General features: G+C 44.2%; 1 protein-coding gene across 1 annotated transcript in view; it reads right to left on the bottom strand.

Moving 5' to 3' along the window:
- Positions 1-7,050: 7,050 nt before the first annotated feature.
- DPY19L2 (dpy-19 like 2) overlaps positions 7,051-22,560 on the bottom strand; it is a 49,545-nt gene continuing 34,035 nt past the window's right edge. Inside the window, exons 15-22 of the mRNA XM_090287029.1 lie at positions 21,282-21,353; positions 20,467-20,513; positions 18,191-18,215; positions 16,203-16,322; positions 15,123-15,297; positions 12,302-12,401; positions 10,907-11,032; positions 7,051-8,449 (exon numbers count right to left, since the gene is read on the bottom strand). Coding sequence (XP_090143155.1) covers positions 8,299-8,449; positions 10,907-11,032; positions 12,302-12,401; positions 15,123-15,297; positions 16,203-16,322; positions 18,191-18,215; positions 20,467-20,513; positions 21,282-21,353 — 816 coding nt within the window. The 3' untranslated portion in view covers positions 7,051-8,298. The remainder of the gene's footprint in view (positions 8,450-10,906; positions 11,033-12,301; positions 12,402-15,122; positions 15,298-16,202; positions 16,323-18,190; positions 18,216-20,466; positions 20,514-21,281; positions 21,354-22,560) is intronic.

The raw sequence follows: 22,560 nt of genomic DNA, 5'->3' as shown, positions 1-22,560 counted from the left end.
GGGGGTCTGCTGCATGGGCAACAGCAGACCCTCCATATCACCCTGCCCAGGCTCTGTAGCTTCAGCTTCACTGGAGAGGACACTCCAGCGTCATCGCAAGATGTCGATTCAACACGGGAGGAGACAGATACCGTGTCACTCCCGAGTCGGACTGCACAGCCATTCTCGGCGGTGCAGATAGACTCTTAAGAAGCTACACCATCGTCTCTCGAGACGGACGGCTGCCGACGACGACCGACGACATATGTGTTTTTTAAAAAGAGAGTCAGCTTGTTCTTGCCTGCCATGAAATCAAAACCCAATTAAAAGATTCATTGCCAAATTTGTATTTCTGCTCTCTAGGTTTCTTTTAATCAAGGTATTCCTACTCAGCAAAGGAGGAGGAGGAAGGAGGAGAGGGAGGGTTCAGGATCGTGATAAGGAGTAAATCATCGTCATCGGCAGCCGTCCGTCTCGAGAGACGATGGCGTAGCTTCCCGAGAGTTTATCTGCACCGCCGAGAATGGCTGTGCAGTCCGACTCGGGAGTGACAATCCCTGCCGCACTTGGTACAGGTGAAGGCAGATGGCCGTTGTTGCTGCTGTTGACGCTGCTTCCGCCTCGATCTTTTCTGGGCCGCCTCCTCGTTGCGCGCAGCCTCTGCGCGTGATGTACCTTGCCTGACCGCGAGCCTCCAGGCTAGGCGGTCGTCTGCTTGAACTTCCCATGTGTTGAGATTGATGGAGCATTGTGTCATGTCCTTTTTGCAGATGTCTTTGAACCGCAGTTTTGGGCGCCCTGTCATCCTCTGGCCTTCTGCTAGCTCGCCGTAGAGGAGGTCTTTGGGAATACGGCCTGCATCCATTCTTTTGACATGGCCAAGCCACCTGAGGCGTCTCTCACTAAGAACTGCATGCAAACTGCTCATGTTGGCTCACTTCAGCACCTCGGTGTTGGGGACCTTATCCTGCCAGGTGACATGCAGGACGCGTCACAGGCACCTCATGTGGAAGCTGTTGAGCTTCCTTTCGTGCCTTTCGTAGGTGGTCCACGTCTCGCTGCCATAGAGGAGAGTGCTGAGCACGCAGGCTTGGTAGATGCGCAGTCTGGTTTTCTCAGTGAGGCTGGAATTGTTCCACACTTGCCGGTTCAGTTTGGCCATAACAGGCTGCCCTGGCGATTCTCCGGTTGACCTCCAAGTCGACTGACAGAGAGCTCGAGATGGTGGACCCGAGGTAAGTGAAGTCGTTGACAACCTCCAGGGTGTATCCGTCGATGGTGATGCATGGGGGAGTCCCCATGCCTTGAGCCATAACGTTCGTCTTCGTCAGGCTGATGGCTAGTCCGAACTCCTTGCATGCGTGTGAAAGGCAAGTGACTAGCTGCTGGAGTCCCTCTTCGGAGTGTGATGTCAAGGCTGCGTCGTCGGCGAAGAGCATCTCACAGATGAGCACCTCTTTGACTTTGGTCTTGGCTCGTAAACGGGCCAGGTTGTAGAGCTTGCCATCGGATCTGGTGTGAATGAAGACACCCTCGCTGCAGTCCTTAAAGGCGTAAAGGAGTAAATAATACGTCGAGAATATTAAGTATATTGCCCGACCTGTGGTAGGTGCTCAATACATGCTAATTACTGGCCATTACTATTCTTTTCTGATCTTTCCAGTGTTTCTCCACCAGGTGGACACAAACGAGGTCAGGCTGGCTTCTGTGTTCTCTGAGACAGGTGCCCGGAGCTTGCCAGGGGAGTGGTCTGTGTGTCCACCTGCAGCTCATTTGCATATCAGTAGCTTCACTGCCCAGGAATCATAATGACCCGGCGTCCCACTTTTACGTTCACATTCGGGAAACATACCTCACTTGCCACTGCCACCGTTACCTGTAGTACTGAGTGTAATTGCTGACTTGTATGTCTGCTTCCTCCTTGAAGGCGGAGAATGTATCTCTTCCCTCTCAGCCCCTTCTGCTCTCCGGCACATAGCGACAATGTAACCACTTTTTTAAAAAATTACCTGACTTTGCCTTAAAATTGACTTTCAGAGTCTTGGCACGAGCGACAGCGTTGTGTTATCTGTTGTTGTTTGCTTGCTTGTTTGTCCTGTTAAACACGTCTGATAATAACAACCCACCACGCACCTCTGGGAGCGGGCCTCCCTCACAGGTCTCGGGTCCCGAGACAGGGGCAGCCCCTTGCAAACGTCAGGGGTGGTCTCACCCAACCTTCTCCGCTTTCCAGACAAACTAAAGCCCTGGGAGGCCAGACGTCTTTCTATTCAACCTAAAGCTATTCACCACCACGAAGAAATGGAAACGGGGAGTCTGAGCCCCCAGACTCAGACGGGCAGTTCTGACCTCAGCCTCCCTCCGCTGCAGAGCAGACAGCCCAGTGCACACTGACAAGTCACCCGGCTTTACTCGCGCATAAAGACGTCATTTAAGAACAGGGTGTCTGGCCCTGGCTGCTGCGGCTCAGTGCGCTGAGCCCTGGTCTGCCCACCGAAAGGGTCCTGGTTGGGGCACTGCCTGGGCTGCAGGCCAGGTCCCCAGTGGGGGGCCTGCGGAAGGCAGCCCACCCATGTTTCTCTCCCTGTCCCTCCCTCCCTTCCCCTCTCTCTAAAAGTAAACAAATAAAAATCCTTTAAAAAAAAAGTAGGCTTTCTGATTTCCTGTGTCTCTGACTGAATTAACAACCACATGAGGCGCGTGCCACACTTCATGACGTCATTGGGCTCCCACAAGAGTCTTAAAATGTTTATTAGTTTAAAAAAAAAAAAAAGCACAGTCTACTAGTGTATGAGGGCAGTCAACACCATTTCACGGTATTTTCCAGGGTTTCACCTATTTCGGAACTTTGCCGCCCTGAGGTTTCAGCAAGACGTCACCTCTGTCTCTCACCTACCTGTCCCCAATCCACTGCCCCCCTGTCTGGCTGAAGGGGCAGCGCCGCGCCCTCGGGGCTCCACCGAATTACACACACACACACACACACACACACACACACACACACACACACACACAGCCTGTCCCAGAGTGGCCTGAGCTGGGAAGCTGGGCTTCTGCAGAGAATTTTTAATCCCAGCAAACAGGTGCTGGTAGACAGGTAAACGGGCAGTGTGCAAAGGCCTGCGCCCTCAACTTCTGCTTGGTGCACGTCCTGGGCGACAGCAGAGGCCGCAGGAAAGCTCGGGGCTGTGCCCGCAGAAACGCGACCTCACCCCACGAGGAAGGCACACCTTCTCGGGGTTGCCAGGGAGACTGGCGCTCGTGTCTGGAGCTACCACAAGGGAGCTTCTGATTGCGGGCACAGAGAGAACAAGGTGCCGCCCTGGGCGGGAGCTCCTGGGTGTCCGCGGAGCCCTGTTTGCCGGCTTCCCTGTCCCTCTGAACCGGGACACCGATGGGGACCGCTTCCCCGCCCCCCAGTTCAGCCCTGCCTTGCACCCCGGGCCTACGCCAAGCAGGGGAGCTCTGGGAGGAGGAGATGGGGGTAATCTGCTTGGCCAGTTATATTCGCGACAATTCTTGGGAGGACCTTTGGAAGCCAAGGTCGTTAGCGGCGGGGCATGCGTGTCCCTTTTCCCCCGCGCAGAAGTGCCGGGGTCTCCCCTCTCAGCCAGCCCTTCCTGGTTTTTCGTTTCCTTTATCACCTGGATCCAAATATAAAATCACCACTCCTGGGTCCCTTACTTTTTAGACCGCCAGTCCTAGCCCCTTGTATTAACAGCAGTTTGGCGTGATAAGGAGTTGTTTTATTCTTTTCCATTTGCTTTTTGTTCACTGGCGAGATGTTGGTCAGAAGCCGGACTCTGGAGGTCGGGGGTGGTTGAGTTTCTTATTTTACAGCTGGAGGGAAAGACCACCTGAAAAAATTCAAAGTTATTTTTACCACTTAACGCCACGGGATGCCACCACGCTATAGCACCCCGCCATTCTGCGGGGCGCGCTGCAGCCGGAGATTCGGGCTGCGCGCATTTTCTGTCTCCGGCATAATGGCTTCTTCAAATGAAGGGTGTAAGTTAGGCCACATCAGAGAAAGGGCACGACAGTAAAGCTTCCGACATTGGCAGAGCAAACTATCGGTCATAGACTCTAGAGGGGACAGTCCCTAAAGAAAAAACGAACTCCTGGGTGGAGACCAGAAACCCCGTCTCCTTAGCTCAGTGCTCATCTGACTTGAGCAAGAAAAATAGCAGAAAGGACAAAGAGCAGCCTCTGGGGCCCTTCTTCCCCGTTGTATGCATTACACGTACCACCTTCTTTTTCTCTCGAAGAGCCCATTTTCAGGTGTTAAAGGACAAAATCCAAACGAGTAAATGTAAAGGTCTCATTGGCTTTATTAAGCAATTCATGACGCAAGCCAGCATCGCATGCAGCACCTGGAAGGACGCTCGGCGGGGCTGTCCAAAATAAAGGGACTTTATAGGCAGAAGGGTGGGGCACGGGAGAGACCAGCTAAGGAAGAGGAAAGACTATTTTTAGACTACAGCATCTTCTTGTGGGTTTATCAGCTTACCTTATTGGTGTTGATCATGAAATTCCAGACTGGTTAAGATTATTTGGGGTGGGGGGGGCGCAAAACAGTTAGGTGAGGTATTAAATCTAGGTGTGGTATGATGCAGGTTAGCACACGTGCCATTTGGGACCTGTGTTTTTCTCTTTAACACAGGAATACAGAGCTGAGCAGAAGTAGGTTTACAGTAGTGGGTACACAAGTCCTTATTCTTGCATTAATAATTAATTATTGTTATTACTTGTATTACTACTGTAAGCCTACTTTTGCCTACCCTTGTATACTTTCCATGGCTCCATTTTGCATATGAGAAAAAATGTTTTTAATGTGAAATTGCCCCGCTGGTACGTGGTTGAGCAGGGATTCCAACCCAGATTGACCGTACACACTAATGTTTTGTATTTGAGCACCCCAGACAGTGTTGGAGACTAAAAGATATGTGGATCCATGCGGGGGATAAATTAGATGTGTAGTAGGAGCCGCAAACAGTAAAAATGAACCAACAGGATCACTAACCACCCTGTCTTTAATTTGTCCGTTTCAACCAGTTATTTTTTACGTTGTTCCTTCAGGCAACATTGGCTGCGTACTACTGTGTGCCAGGCGCTGTGCTGAGTGCAATAAGTAGCTCACGGCCCAATGAGAGACTCCCAAAGGCAAAGAGGCAATTTTTGAATGACCAAACCACTTGGCAAGTGGAGTGGCATTAGCAGAGCACAAAAGAGATGGTCAGGGTGGGCTTCCTAGAGGAGGGGGACATCTGAGCCCAGAGCAGGAAGAGGAAGTGGGAGGAGGACAGGTGAGAGTTTAGCAGACTGAAGGGACAGGGAAAAGAGAGAAGAGGAGATGCTGAAAACTTCAGGCAGTTTCTTGTCGCTGATGTGGAAGTTGGGAATGTCAATCATCCTACAGGGAGGCGGGAACCATAGTGGAAGAACCTCTCAGCACCAGAGGAGGGAGAGGAGGAAGAAACAGAGATGCGGTGTTAAGGGAAAGAAGACCCAGAAATTGCTGTTCCATCACTACTTGCAGAGATAGTCACAACTAAAAACAAGTGTAGCTCACGTCCGTGAGCTCTGTTCCTCCCTGGGTTTCTCCCACCTTCTCTTAAAACATGCAAACTAGCTCCTGAACTTTTCTGTAACGATTTCATGACAAACGTTATAGTATTTTATAGCCAGCAGATGGCGCTAAGTCTATGTATAATAAATATTCAGGCTAACGGTTTTTAGTGGGTATTTCCTCCTATTCATTATAAATTTTTTTTTTATAATACAGTACATCATTTGACTAAGTATGGAGGGATGAACAAAAACTATATTTCAGATTAAGAGAGTTTTTCTTTTTACAACATTGTAAAGAGAGTCTAATACAGCCTGTTCACTTAAAACAACTACACTTGGCTCGAGTAATTCTATGACATTTCGCATCTGTCATTTCACAGACGTGTGCAGTGTGTGCACGCTGTGCCCTCGGGACTCTATGTCCTCACAGGACTCTTCTGGGAACTCTGGAACTTGACAGGGCTATGGAATGGTGGGGAAAGGCCAGCCCCTCATAGTCAGACGGCTGCTCGCCTGACGCTGGCTGCTGTTGTGACCTTTTAAAAAATAAAAAGGAATTTAATTTGTATTTTTCCTGTATATTATGGGACATGGGTGTTTGATATACAAAAACGAGCAAATATAGAGATGTGCTGGGTTGCAAAAACAGACTTCTCATCGTCTGGGGGCTACGGACCAGTGTTCCCATTTATTGACACAAAATAAAGGCAGGACTACTTGGAATTCTGAGAGGAGATGACCTACCAGGGAACCTGACAGTACTGAGCTTGTCAGGGAGCGCGGGAGAGGGAGCAAACGGAGTTGCCATTTGTTGGGTCCTACACGGGCCAAGCACTTTCACACATTCTTACTAAGCCTCACAATGACCTTCCAAAGTGGGTCCTGTGACTTCTGATTTACAGGTAAAGAAACTGAATCTCAGAAGCCCTAGCCGCATAGCTCAGTGGGTTTGAACACCATCCCACTGTGCCAAGGTTATATAGGTTTGATCCCTAGTCAGGGCACATACATATGAATGGTTAAGTGGGATAAATCTGTGTGTCTCTCTCTCACTCATATTCTCTCTCTCTCTCTCTCTTTCTCTCTCCACTTTCCTCTCTAAAATCAATCAAGCAATAAAATTTTAAACAAAAGAAACTAAAGCTCAGAGAGTCAAGAAACATAACCAAGTTTCTCACCGTTCCTGGCATAAAGTAAGCGCTCAATAAATACCTTTGAATGGCTGGTAACACACCCAGTAAATGGAGTGCCAGGATGCAAACTCAGATCCATCTGGTTACAAAGCCCATACTATCTATCACAGTGCACTGTCTTCTGTGTGAGACTATGCAGAGTTGTTTTTAAATGGCTAGGAAATATCACCACCATCATAAACATGGTTAATAAATCCAGGACTCTGTGTTTCTACCTTCCTATCACAACAATTTCAATTTTAAAATGTACACTTGGTAAAGGGTGAGGAAAGACAGAAAAGGTGCACAGACTCCTCAAGGGCTCTTTTAATTTTAAAACATATATAGCACATGAAAACACAAATCCATATTAATACATTATATTTACATGGAACATTTTATTAGTTAATACAGCTTGTCCTATTTTTTGTTATTGTTGAATTCTGCCAACTTTAAAAAATGTTTCCTTTGAAAACACCATCCAATACATATTACATTAATTTTATTAATGTAAGGTGTTAAGTTTCTTTTCCTTCTTTGCCCCCCCACACCAAAATGAATTATTTGAAAATGCTAAAATGAGTAAAATGTGGCATGCTTTATTAGCCACTTTGTATCCTGTAGTAAAGTATTTTGCAACTATAAAAGTTGAAAAGGACTTAAAATATGTTATTACTAAGATGGTGACCAGAAAAAAGCTAAGTCCAATGAACTGCATGGCTGATACGAGGAAATGCATTTGCTTCATTCAAGACCTGGAATCTTAAAATCTTATTTGATAAATTTAACTGGACTTCCTTTTCTGATTACGTTTTACCACAAATTATGTCATGTACAACAGCAATCTTTATTTTACCTGGATATTAAAAAAAAAACAAGACACTGGATTCTAAAGACAGATTAATAACCTGCTGAATTTAGGCAGAGAACTAATCAATGGGAAAAAGTACTTATTCGGTTGGGTACATAACTCGAGAGGTTCAAAACATTACAAAATAAGCTGTTTTTAAAAATACTTAACTTGTAATGATAAAAAATTACTAAAATCTATTAAAGACCTTTCTTGATGACTAGAAAAAGCGGAAACCACCTTAATACGTAGCGGCATGGTTACAAACGAATTTCCTCACAGAGGTAAGAGGTTGTGGTCAGGATCAGGACCTGATGTATCAGAATCGGCACTAGTCTTATCCAAGTGGTTTAGAGAGTTTGAACCAGTATCCCCTGGACCTAGAGAAAATCTGAAGCAATTCACCTAGTTGGATTAAAAAGACTTACATATCCTTGATTTAATCAATTTCATTGTTCTTTTACATACGATTTTTTAAAACTTGAAGATGAACATTTGCTTATGTGGTACGAAACGATTTACTTAAATGACAAGCTTAATAAGGCTGACATTCAATGGAAAACAAAGAAATAATTGATCCTTTAGTAATCAGAAAAACTGACTAATGTTATGCTCTTCTTCTTAAGGGTCCCTTATTAAAGCTTGCGATTTTCATTAGTGAACTAAGCCAAAGAGAGTGTTTCCCGTGCACTTCCCGGCCCCGCAGCGCGAGGAGCAGCCGCGCGCTCAGAGGACCCTCAGCACCCTGTACACGCTGTTCTGAAACACCGTCCTGAAGTGCGGCCGCGGGTCCTTGAGCAAAACGCTGCATAAGGGCGGGTTGGCCGCATTGGAAGGGTCTTCCAGGTCCCAGATTTCGAGCATACTGCACCCAGGTCTGGAAAAGAAAAGGCGCAGCAAACCGCATTACCAATGCATTCACGCCCAGAGGAAACATATCAATTACAGAGCAGCTCCTGGATTTTAAGAGACTAATTTATTCAATAAATTAAAAAATTTAAGGCACCATTTCAAAAAGCATAAGTTCAATATTTAGAGATAAAAATGTTGCATTTGCATGTTCCATGTAATCAAATAACCTATGTATTTTGAATCTCACAAAGGACCAGTCTACCATAAGAACTATACATTTAAAAATTCTTTTAAAAATAAATATAGATCAATCTATTTCCTAATAGTATCAGTAGTGGAATGAGACAGATTTTTTTAAAAGTTCATGTAATTCCTGATGAAATTCATATTTTTGAGCTTAAATTGATGTGGACTGGCATGAAAACATAAGCCCGAGGCAGGAAAAGGAAACTCTTCTGCCAAGCTTCTTCTCCCCACCGCTCCCATCTGTCTGGCTCTCGGAGTGGACTAGATGAAGTAATACTCATCACTAAAGAATATTTCCCTTAATTATTTCAATGTGTTCATAAGCGCTCCTTTGCAGATTTTGACTGCTAAGTCCAACATCTCAGCCTACTTAAATCAGTTTCTACCAACATTTTTCCTTGGTATTGGTCAAACTGTCCGCTTTTTTTGCAGGTCTGGTAATTTCTGGTTGGAAACTGGACACTGGAGATTATCAATTGCTGTGATTCTGGAATCCGTTTTGTTCTTGGGATAATTGTCAATATGTAGTCAGTGAACTTGCATGGACCTCCTGTCTTGTGCGGCAGCCGCCTCTGCTCCGTGTTGTTCAGATCCCAGCTATTATTAATTTGTACAATTTCTTTATATAAACTACATGTAAGTCCTTCATCAGATATATGCTTTGCGATTGTTTTCTCCCAGTTTGTGGCTTGCCTTCTCATTTTCTTAAGACATTTTGAGAAAAAGATATCTATTTTGATGTATATCACTTATTTTTTATGGCTAGTGCTCTGTGTTCTAAGAAATATAATTTTGGCTTTTACATTTAGCTCTGTAACCCATGTCAGGTTAATTTTTGTGCGTGGCATAGTATGGGTCATGGTTCAGTTTTCCTTCTATACAGATCTCCGGTTAGATCAGTAACATTGCTGAAAAGACTCCTTTTCCATTCACATAAAAAAAATATCGTTTTTTATATTTCCTTTGTTTTTTATTTTGACCTGTAAGTTTACTGCCTAATTTCCAAATACGCATGGATTTACTAGGTATCTACTCACTATTGATTTCTAATGTAATTCTGTGCGATTTCAAACCATTTGAACATATTGGGGCTACTGTACAGCCCAGCATGTCTTCTCTTTGCAAGAACATTCCACGTGCCCTTTAAAAGGACATGAGCACTCCAGCGATTCTGGGCCGTGTTCTGTACCTGCCGATTAGATCAGGGTACTCGATACTGTTTGTTTTTTATATCTTTTATATCCTTACTGGCTTTCCACCTATTTTTCTCAGTAGAAAAAGCAATGTTAACATTTCCAACGATGACTGAAGGTTTGTTTATTTGTTCCTTTAGTTCTGCATATTTTTACTTTGAGTATTCTAAAGTGTTGTTTAGATGTATATACACTTACAATGTTATGTATATTTTGATGATGTGATCCTTTTGTCATATAAAATATCTATCTTTATCTGTGGTAATAAGATTTGTTTTGAAGTCTACTTTGTTTTATTAAATTTTAAGTTAAATTAATATGGTATGTACATACACTAACATTATGATGTTTCTGCTTCTTCTTTTGCAAAATGTCATTTCTTCCTAGATATATTTATTAGATATTAAAGTTATACATAAAAATAAGCTACTAAAAATTCCAAACTTAGCTTTTCAATGCTGTGTTAGAGCCTAATTCCTAATTATTCAGAGGAGAAATGAAAATGTCTGACATTAGGCTTAATACAAGTAAGCAACTCTTCGATGAAGGGGTCTAAAATAAGGGCCTCAAGATACCCATTAAACATTTTTGAATTTTATGATTTTTGGAGATTCAAAATTCAGAAATTAAAAAAAAAATTATGTCCTTTTGAGTTATGTGAAACTTTCTTCATAAATCTTACAAATCCAATGTAATTCAGCTGTAGCAGCAGAATGCCAGCCAATATCTCACCTGGCTAAAAATTCAAATCTGCATCTCACACATCTAATAAAAATTAGCATAAAAACTTGAAAAGATAGGAAAAAGCTACACTTACGATAATACATTAAAATTTAAAAGCCAGGAAACTAAAGTATATTATAATTCTTTGAAATTAAATTCTACTTAAACGATAGTAAAATTTTACTGTCCTACATGAAATAATTTTAAGTAAAATATTTTAATGAAATGTATTTAGAATAAAAATTCTTTAAGACTCGGGACTACTTTTAATGAAGTAAAACAGTTGTTCCTTAAAAGCCTATCACAGGGCCCGTACTCACTTGGTCCTCACAACACACCACGCCTCTTCTAAAACGTAATAATTCACATGTAACTCCAACAATTTATCTCTTACTTCTTTCGCAGGTTTTCGACTATATGTGGAATAAACGATTTTTGTCCGGGCCCTTTAAATGGAAAGACAGGTTAAAGGGATTTCAATATATGATAAGAGAATGGAGTAAAAACATTTTTCTAGCAAATTGAAATCTCAGTGCTCATTGGATGGAACGTTTATGTATATGACCCCAGATGGCACAAATCACTTTCGGGGGATAGCAGGTCCCACGCTCCTTATTTCCTGCACATACTAAAACGTACATCCATGCGATTTTGCATGGATTGCTTATTTCTAAACCAGTTTAGAACCTAGAGTTGGATAGCAGGATAATCAGGCAGCGTGTAAAATTTGCCTTGTATAGTTCACAAAATAATTAATCTGCTCATGGAACACAGTCAGGTAGAGGCTAAACAGTGAAAACATAGGTCTCAGTCGATAACTTCATTGACAGAAGCTCTGAAAGGCGTAGGAGTTGAAGCTGAATGCAGGAAATACCACCCCAGACGGCGGGCCCCTACCGCGCAGTCAGACGAAGCACCTTCAGAGACGCTCGCGAGTCGGGGATGGTCACCAAAACAGGGTACAATGCATGACTTAGCCCTAGATGGGAGTTTTTATGAAATCCTGAACAAATTACTATTTATGCATTAGACATTTCTTAGGAGTGCAAGCGTATGAGATGCCCAATCTCCACAGCCAGACATAAAACTTTAAATAATTAAAATTTTTACCTCTTAACAAAAAAAGCCGGAAAATGCATGCAAAGGGAAATAGTGCCCTGGCAACTACTAGAATGATTAAAATGCTTTTTTAAAGTCAGTCACTTAAAAAACAAAACAATTTTCAGACTTCAGTGGAATCTAGAGTTCTCATAACCACCTAGCAAAAAAAGAGCACCCTGCGTTTTCATTAAAGCACGTACTACAGCGAGTTCCAGGTGCGTTTTCTATCTGTTTAAAAAAGGGCTGGTCATTGGCCAGCAGCGAGCTGGAGAACGGTTCTGAAGTCGGGCGGCGGGGCTGGGAAAGCAGGGCCCGGGCACCCTCCCGCCGCAGCTCCTGCGTTTGCGGAGCGCGCGCGCGCAGGGAGACCAGGGATAACTCCGCGGCCCGTTTTCCACTTTGGAAAGACCGGCCTTTGCTTTTTCCAGCTGCCAAAGCTCCCTAAGCTCGCTAGGAGTCGGGAAGCCCATGTAATGTCTGGGTGGTGGTTGCGCATTTTTTAACTTCCGGCGTGGATGGGAGGGTGAGAACGTGCGTGCAAACGGTTCCCTGTTTCCAGGAGTCGGTGTGAGTTGTTAAGTGTGCCTGGTCGGGACGTCGCATCGGAGGCCGACCTCAAGGCTGCATCCTCGTAGTGCGGGTGATTCACGATGGGGCGCAGAGAGGACAGCTTCACACTGGCCATCGTCGGCATGGCGCCCGCGAACACAGCATCTGAAGGACATTATGCTCCTTAGTAACACGCTTTGAAGGAAACCAGAAGTTACTGATCTGCATCCTACGGGCGCCCGGAGGAAGGACGCCGGGGTACACTCAAACAAGGACCCCTGGCACCGTTACTTCCCCTCCCTCGGTACGGATGGGCTGTCCACCCCAACAACAGCCGGCGTTCGTTAGTGTCGTCCTGGTGCTACATGTCGTTACTGGGATTACACGGTTTCACGGGCACCACTTGACGGGGCGGTTCCATGCGGTGCGGTCCTCAGTCTGTAATGAGCAGGCTGAGACCCGCAGGGGAAAGTGGCTCGGCCAAGGCCACACAGCCAGGCTGCCTGCCGGAAACCCCCCACCCCTGTCCCCGTCAGGCACTGCGCTAAGACACAGAGACCTGTACAATGTCACATCCCAACGATGTAAAGCGCTAGGAATTGAGGGGCTGGGAGATCGGCTGAAGGGCAAGGGCCATGGTTCAATTTTCAAAGCGACTTTTGTGGGTTGTGAACTGTGGGCACCATGAGGACCTGCCAGAGCAAAGCCTTGCTTTCCTCCCTCAGATCGTCTTCAAATATTCATGATGAAGGCGCGTTAGTTTCTGTTTGACTTCATAATTGAAGCAAATATGCGCTCACTGGCTAGCAGTACTTTTTGCAGTAACGGCACGTATAAATGTGCTGCCTTTTGTGTAACTCGGATTCACCAAGATCTTCCACCTGGCTTCCCTTTTGGTTTTCTCTCTTGGAAGACGAAAAGACCAAATGCTAACTGCCTGGCACTTTTGTATAATAAATTATTACATCATTATTATCCTTTTTAATCAGCACGTAAAATCGCTAATAAGAACAGGCATGTTATTCAGATCTACTATAACTCGATGTTTACTTTCAACTATAACTAAGTATTCTAAACATAATTTTGAATTAAAATCTCTTTATCTGCCTTAAACTTGAAAATATCCAAGCCCGTTGAAGTAGAGATGTGTACTTATTACAGCAAGATTCACTAATTAACGATAGGAAGTTCGTGGGCTGGGGCGGAGGCTCTCACCCAGGGCACAGGGCCGGCCTCTGGAGCCCCTGCTCGCACGCTGTGTGGAGGGGCTCTGGCGTCTGAGGGTGGGAAGAGGGGCTGTTGCTGCTGAGCATTCTGCAGCGCACAGGGCACAGCCCCCGACGTCCATGGTGCCAACCAAGGCTGGGAAGCCCTGGGCTGGACGGACCCAAAGCCCAGGGCCAGGGTCATCAGGAAGACACTATGCAGGCCTGTCCAGCAAAGCTGGCACCATGGAGGAGAAGCCACCAGTGGCAGAGAGAGGGAGAGAAAACAAGACTGTGATGGGGAGAGAATAGGCTGTGCTCCTGTAGAGGTACTGACCTCTCTACGTGGCCGCTGTGCGTGTAGGGAAAGTAGCCCTCTGACTATGGAGCCTCACTGGTGCATGACGTGGCGAGTGGACCGCAGGCTGGATTCAGCTCCCATGTTCCTCCCCAGCGAGCACCCGGGTGCAGTACTCAAACGACACAGCCCATGTGGCAGACCTGAATGCCGGCACTCCCCGCACCCACACTGCTGAACCCATCAACATGGGCAGCCACAGGGACCTCCTACTATGGGGATGAAAGATAGCCAAAGAGCTCAAAGAAGAGGGGGCTAAAACTGGGGGAGGGGTCTGAGACCTCTCCTAGGAGGGTAAGTCGCCAAACACAGGCACTCTGACAGGACCCCGGGACAAACGGAGCACAAGGAAGGCTTAAAAGGCGGGTACCTTTTAAAGCTTGGCAGAAATGAGCTGCAACTGGGGAGGGACAGGGAGGGTACAGCTGTGCCCACCTTGCACCCCTACATGGAAAAGCTCAGTGGAGGGTTAGCTGTAGGATTCTGGCTCAGCTGGCCTGGATTCTGTAGGCGATGAGGCACAGTCACCTCTGAAAGCCACAGACCAAACATCTGAGTGAAGCTTATAAAATGTACCTGCATGATGACTACTTAGTAAAGTGGGGACCATCAAGTAAGACACAAGAGGAAACGGACTCGAGGAGTCACAGGGTACATTTAAATAAACCACAGTAAAGAGCTTGTGCCAGAGAAAATTACTAAATGTCAAAAACAATCCTGGACAAGATTAGAGACAACTTACAGAAAATACTATAGAACATACTTATTCTCCAGCAAGGTATTTTGAAGTGAAATAAATATCTGCTTGAGGTGGTTTTGGATAAAGGAAGGAGAAAAGGTAAGCTGAGAATAGTAGGGTGTACACTCAGCCGTCAAAGGCGACCTGATGAGCAAAATAGAATACCCAAGAATTCAACCTGTGACGGGCTGAGCAGAGCTGGAGCACACCGCAGTGACTCGAGTGTCATCAACCTCCCCACAGTCCTACGTGTCTGCTCCCATGGTCTGTCACGAGGTGTGAAACTCTGTGGCCAAAGGCTTGTTTGATTTATGATTTGTTAGGGTTAAGGTAAAATAACAATCTCAGAGTTGCATCACGTAACTGTGAACGCTCCTTCATTCCTGATGTTAGCGAACATTGTTTTTGACGGTTACCTAGGAGGGATCTAAAGTGGGCACAAAATCATTTTAGGAAAAGTTTTGATTTGATGGACATTGCTATTAGTATGCTCAAAATATGTGGAAGCGTGTATGACTATATCTGTGAGTGTTTAAGCATGTATGTCTAAAACTCGCTACACATGTAACGGAGCAGCTTCATACCTGGTCTGGTGTTGTACTTGATCCACTGTATCAGCTCTTCCTGCGGCAAATTATGAAATTCTCCTATTATGCTCCACTGACTATAGAGGTTCACACACCCTTGGAACGACATGACCGCTAGCAGGGCAAAGATAACATTCTCAAATCGGATTCTGGAAAAGAGCCAGCCAAAAAGCTGAAATGAAAGAAACCAGTTGTTTATCATTCTTATATGAAGGGTGCTATGGAGTCAGTAATAAATCCTCACCTTGCCCCCTGAACCAAGGTGGATTACCATCTGACATCATCCAGTACATTAATCACACACAAAACTACCATCACCTATTATTTAAAAAGAGCCTATTTTGGAATTACAGGGTCCAGTTATAAATGGAGCTGTCTTTCCTTCCAAGAGAACTGAGGGACCTCCGATCCTTCTAGTACTAATCTCTCACCAGGGATTAAAATGAGCAAATCACAGTTTTGAAACATCCTAGAACTAAATCTTGTGACATCTGGCTAATTTTTATGGACATCTGAGTAATGAGGGAAACCCACTGGGATGGACACATATACTCCTCTCAGGAAGATAAGCATCTGATATTCTAAGACAAGACTCTTATGATCCGAACTAAATAAGGTGTTTCTAGAAGCACCCTGGTCCCCAAATTAGCAGCTATAGTAATGGGACCACAGAATGGACAATGTTGCCCAGAGATTCTCTGCACCAGGCAGGACAGCAGGAGAGCAATTACACCGCGTCTATTCTAGAATCAGAAGAGCGGCAGAGGGTAGTTTTGATGAGCCGAGAGACCCTTGCACAGACCTGCGCTCCAAAAACCCATGTCTGTGCATAGGTGGCTTACAGAGGGGAGAGCGTGCCTCATCTCTCGTCTTAGAAATATCAGGCAGAAACTAGCACTAATTTTCGCAGCTGCCTGAAGTTGCTTTTCTTACTCTGGGGTGAGTCATGAACTGACATTTTAACTTATCTAAGACAACACCGGTGTTTCTATGTTTTGGGTTACTCGGCAGTCATAGTACCCACGCTGCAGTGACTACAGCTACGACCATGCAGCCATACAGGAACGAACACCTTACCCGTTGCGAGCATATCAGAGAAGCTATAACACACATGTGAGGGGTCAAAAACAGCTTCAGCCTCATGATCAAAATGGCAAGAGCAGAAAATGCGAACAGCTGCAGTGTGTGAAAGGTCAGCTATCAAAACAAAACAGGTGACAATTTAACTTCACATATTGGTAAGTTAAACATAAAATTTAGTATATCAAAACAATCACTCTTCATTAGGACGAGGATCTTTTTAACTTAGTAAGAAGTCTATTAATATGTATTCATTTATGTAACACAGATTCACTGAATGCCTACTGCAGGCCAGGCTCTGTTCTGGGCACCTCTGGTTCAAAGGTGAACAAAACAGCAGTGAGCGATCCTGCCCGTGAGGCTTCCGTTTTTGTATATTTAGTCACGAGAGACAGAAAATAAACAGGCAGAGCCAAGATAAAGCCATGGTGTGGCCCCTTAGGGAGTGGGGAGTGTGACGGAAGAGAACGCGGAGCAGGGGACAGAGATCGCAGCGCGGGGGTGCGAGTGAAGCAGGGTCCCCAGGACGGGCCCCAGTGGAGAGGTGGTGTCTGCGCAAGGGCCACCTGCTCAGGTGAGAGAGAGAGAGTCTGAGAGACAGAAAAGCACGCAGGGCTGCCCAAACCTGCGTGTCATTCAGGTGACAGCAAACATCACAGCAAAACGTAAAGCAGTGGAAGTATAGAAGCATTCGTACTGATTAGTAGGATCCCCCACTTTCATTAAGGCGGGGTTCCACTAAGGAAAGCTGTCGTGGGAACCAGACTGTGAACATACGGATATCAGGACGCAGTGAGCGCCGACTGTGACTTTGGGGCCCCGGAAATGGACTGCTTGGGTTTGAGAGCAAGCTTCCCAGCAGCGAGTGTGAGACCTCAGGAGGACCACTTTATTTCTTGAGGTCTCTGCTTCCCGAGCACCGAGCTAGGAGCTAGCATCTGTGTCCCAGCCTGCCCGCCGGCAGGGGTGGCCCTCTCTGCGCCTGCCTCGGCTGTGGGCAGGTGGGGATGCGCATGGCTTCCAGGCCCCGCCCCTACAAAACTTCCGGGGCACCCTCTCCCAGGTCCCCGCTCCTTGGCTGGCGGGCAGATGCAGATGTGCGCAGCTGCTGGGCAGCCACGTGTGCAAACGGCAGAGACGCAGACGGAGGGAGTCCGGTCCCTCAAGCCCTGCCAACCAGGAACTCCTGCTTTTAACCTTATGTGCACAAAGAATTAAACTATTTGGCTATGTTAGTACTGATCTCTGTATGGGGTAGTATCACCTAATTAACATAATTTCCTTATTTGCAAAATGGAAATAATAGTATTATAAGACAATCAGCACAGTACATGGTACGTAGTAACTATTCAAAAAGTAGTAGTTATCATGGTAAGCTATTTCTACAAAGTTCAAACTTAGTTGCCCTCTCTTGTAAATTTGACCCTTCCTTTAAGACTAAGTTTTATTCCTTAGGAAATCACATTTCCGGCCCATGCCGATATTTTCCTCTACATGCTGCAAAATAATTGAGTACCATATAAAATGCTGCCTTGATTCTTCATGTCTTCGCTAAGCACGTAAGGGCAGGAGCACTCCTCCACCGCCTTGTTAGCCCGTAACACTGCTAAAGCTTGTGAATGGACCCACCATCCCACTGCAGCGGGGCAGAGGTCCAGCCACAGGTACCCGCCCCGATGCTGACTAGCTCAGCAGGCAAGACTTTAATGTTTGTCATTGTTGAATAAATGAAAGAATTAGTGAATGAAGGCAACTTAATGTAATTATGCTCTAACGTCATACACCAGCTTTCTGGCTTTCCAATTCTTACTACTGTTCAAAACAGAGCAGACTGAAAGGTAGAAGGACCAGCGGAAACCGATCAGCGTGGCTGACGCATGCCCGCAGTGCTGAGGACAGCCAGCAGCAAAGCTGTATCTCGGCAGACTGGCCTTGAACTAGAACATAAAACACACATCTACCAGCGATTAAAACGCAGGCTTTACCTCACCATGTTCAAGGAGCTGTTTTCTGGAATAAAACAAAAATATTCTCCAGTTACTAAGTGTTCATTATACTACGATCACATCAAAATGAACTTTATTTCTTCTTAGATCTTAAAGTTTGACTCTCTCTAAACTACGCAGAGGCATAAAGAAAAATACAAATATTAAATAATACCGTTAAAAATTGCAGTAATTTAAAAGGTATGATTTATACGGATCCTACTGAAGGTATCTGAAAAGCCATCACTTCTTAAGATAAAACAGACTTTACTAATGGCTGGAGATGGTACCTGTGAAAGGATAGGTGAGTACAGAAAATATCTATGACATGGGCAACCATGTACAGTACATACAACACTTCAAATAAACACTGCGGGATTGTTTCCATTTTCACAATTATAAATACCATGAACATCTGTGCACAAAACCGTGAGCATCTCTGAGTAGTTTCTTAGGTTAAACCAGAAGAAAAGCTACGGAGTCAAGTCTACAAGTATTTTTCGTTCCAGAAAAGCTGTCCAAAAAATTCACTGAGTATTTAGGGCCAAGAGTGGACCCGACGTGTACAGCGCCCCCTGCTGTGCTCCAGGCGCTCTGCATGGGCGCAGGGCGACCAGCTTCGATGCTGGCTTATCCTCAGAGTTTCCGTTAGATTCGTGTAAGAGGATAAGACTGCCTGTTTTCATGTTCCAATAAAGAGACTCGACATTTTAGTCTTATAACAAAGCTTTACAGGATGCAGAGGACTTCTAATATGGATTTTGGAGTTATAGAGAGAAGTAAAAAGTAAGAAGATTCAGGGCACACACAGATGCAGAGATATTTTTTTTTAATGGGTCGTTGGGAGAAGGCCTCTCCAGATATTAGTGAAATCACCCCATTACTTTGCCTCCGTTTCCTCTCCTTCTTTACTTACGCAGTCAAGGCTGGGGGCGCGGGGTGGATGGGTTCACTCTTTTCTTGATCTACTATTTTATCCGAACATACTACTGTAACCATGCCCTGTTTTCACCACATGGCCATCACTTTCAGGTATTTAATCACGAAGGAAGATCTTGTTTTGAGCTCAGTATCTCCCACCCACTGGCCCCCGCTAGTGCGACCCCTTCCACGCTGCAGCCTCTCAAATATTTGAAGCCCCCTGAAGCTATTTTCTTTTTTTTAAAATAATTTATTTATTTGTTTGTTTGTTTGTTTATTTTTAGAGATGGGAGGAAAGGAGAAAGAGAGGGGCAGAAACATCACTGTGTGGTTGCCTCTCACTCACGCCCCCAACTGGGGACCTGACGTGCAACCTAGTCATGTGCCCTGACTTGGAATCAAACCAGCGACACTTGGTTCTCAGGCCGACGCTCAATCCACTGAGCCACAGCAGCCAAGTCTCTGAAGCTTCTATTTTCTAATTTAAAAAATGGGGTCCCTTCACACATCCCTCATGTAAATAGTTTTCAGGGCCCTATGTCTACACTCTTTCTAGAACAGTCAAGAGCTCTGTCTGAGGGTCTGGCAGCTCCCCTGTTTCAGAACTGATTGCAATAAGTAAGATTATACCATTTCAACAATTTCATCCATAAAGTTCTAATTAGTATTTCTGTAAACCCCACAAAACTTTACTGGAATATAAGCACAGGGTATGGGGTTCATGACCACTCTATGCTATCAACACACTTGTTCTGTAAGTCTGAAACTGTCCTCAAGGTGTGTACTTCCTTCGATACAGCAAATCTAATGACATGTCTACATAAATACAATGTGAAGCAAACTTTCTTCAGCGACTTACTTTCATGTCATGTTTTCATTGCATATCATATGTTTATGCCATAAATCTAGTGACATTATGAAGACCACAAAAAAGTGGGACGGAACAAATACTTTTAACAGTAAATGTAGAAACACTATTTCATGAATATTCAGAAAAACAATTATGCTTTTCTGAAAGTTAAAATAAAAATAATAATAATCGCCCAAATAAAACTTTAGCATACTTCTGTTTAATGACTTTAAATTCTAGTCATATATTAAAACTAAACCAAATCAATTTAAGTTTTGAGTTAATTCACAAATATAAATATCTCCAAAATAGATCCAAATATATAAAAGAGATCCCTAAAACCTACACATTGTCTTTTATTTTTAGAAAACTTATATGTTTGGTTCATATCTCCTTTCTTAATCATAATGCTGAAGTTTAATGCCCATTCATTTGAAAATCTGATAGGACAGTAAATTATTTAAAAACTGAATATAGTATAATTTAGAAACTACGAAATAATTACCTTAGATAAGTGTTTGTAGATAAGACACATAAAATATCACGGTAAGTCTGTGAACAGAATCAGATCAGTGAAACTTTTCTAAGAAATTATGTGCCATTTCAAATGCCCTGGTTCATTAACATAAACACGCCCAGGAAAAAGAAGTATTTTTATGGTGAAAGTGGGTCCTTAGGCAAATAATCTTGAAGTCTTAATTTCCACTAAGTAAAAAAAAAGGGGTAAATCTTTACGGCCCATTTCAGCTCCAAAACTCTAAACTCCTGTATGTGGGCAGCCCCTTCCTGGAGCTTCGGTTTGGACTTCCCGGGAGGCTGGCGGCCTGGCAGAGGCTGGTTTCCAATGACCGGGCCGCTTCCTCCACGTTCTTTCAGAAGCTGTTTCACCGTCGCCGTGGGAGCGCACCGGGAAAGGAACTCACACTCGCTCTCTCTGTCCCTCTCTGTCTGGCCTCGCGGTCTGTGCTCCCCCTTCCTCAAACCCTGATGTTACAGGGTTAGCCCTGGCGCACCTGCTCCCTGTCCTGTCTCAGCCTGAAGTCGCTGCCACAGAAGGCTTAAGAGCGCGTGCCTAGGATGTTAATGTGGTTCTTGCCACTTGGTGGGCAGTTGATATATTTCTTTTCAGGGAATAAATAAGGATACCTTTCCTAATATGCCTTTCTAAAGAGACATATAATACTAGGTAATAAAAGATTTCAATAAGAAATGTTTAGGGAGGGAAAGAGGTCATCCTAAAAATAAGACAGTTCTGAGCTATTATTATTAATCTGTTATAAATCCTTATCTTGAACCCAAATAACACTTTTTAAAAAATACCTTCTTAAAGATGAAATAAGTAATCACCATTACAAGTGGAAGCAAAAATGTCTTTGTGTATCTCAATGGAGTCTGAAATAAAACAAATTATTCAGAAGGTCATTTATTAAATTTTACATTAAATGAGTAAAAATCCATGTCAAATTGAGTGTCACAGTGAAATCTTTTTTTTTAATTAATCAATTTATTTATTTTTATTTAATTGTTTATTTATTTATAGAGAGAGGGGAAAGGAGAAAGAGATGGAGAGAAACATCACTGTGTGGTTGCCTCTCACTCGTGCCCCCAACTGGGGACCAGACGTGCAACCTAGTCATGTGCCCTGACTGGGAATCAAACCAGCGACACTTGGCTCGCAGGCCAACACTCAATCCACTGAGCCACAGCAGCCAGGGTCACAGTGAAATCTCTTAAAGGTAGAACTAACTTTGTCATTAACAGAATATATATTTATCAACCTTCATGTTCTAATATAAGAACCAACATTTAAAAAGTTACAGGAATTTATCAAACATTTTAATGATAAAAATATTTAACCAAAATTAGCTATGTCCATTATTTTTCTCTTGGAGGGGGATTTATCCTTTCTTTATTTACATAATATTAAGTTTTAAAATGTGTGTTTACCAACCCCTGGGTGCTACATTATTATTTCCTGGGCTGCAAAGATCCATTATTTTCATTCATGGAACTAGAACTAACAGGCAGCAAAACTAGCCTAAGTACTCACTGTAAGTAGGACTAAGTACTGAGGTAATAGCAGCAGCTAAATAATTTCCATGACCTGTAACTTGATGGGGAGTGATGTACCCTGTGACCACGGTATTGAGTTTCTGAAGGCGGGAACTGAGTCACTTTCCTCTCTGTATGTAATCCAACAACAAACTGCCTCACAGGTGATCAGTGGCCATAACAGTTTTTGAATGAACGTATGACTGGTTGGATAAACAAGAGAATAATGTATAGTTGGAAGTGTACCTTTCCTGGAAACATCTTGTTTAAATTTTTTGTAATATTTGGGGTATTAAATGAAATATAACTGAAGTTTTTAAAAACCTAAATAAGAATTTAGATTTACTTTTCCTGAGTGGTTCCATACCTCCAACTGACCTAGATTAATAGAAGTACTGATCATTGAACTGTCGTAAGAGTAATTCACCATGGATCATATAATACGCTAAGCATCGTCCCTAGCTTATCTCATTCAACCGTCATCAATAACTCTCCAAGACAGGAGCCATCCTTTACTGCTTTTACATGGAAGAAAGCAGGTGAGAAA

This window comes from Furipterus horrens, unplaced genomic scaffold (assembly GCF_987537825.1).
Source record: "Furipterus horrens unplaced genomic scaffold, mFurHor1.1.pri manual_scaffold_9, whole genome shotgun sequence".
NCBI classification, from domain to species: Eukaryota; Metazoa; Chordata; class Mammalia; order Chiroptera; family Furipteridae; genus Furipterus; species Furipterus horrens.
This window is presented reverse-complemented; position numbering and strand designations above follow the sequence as displayed.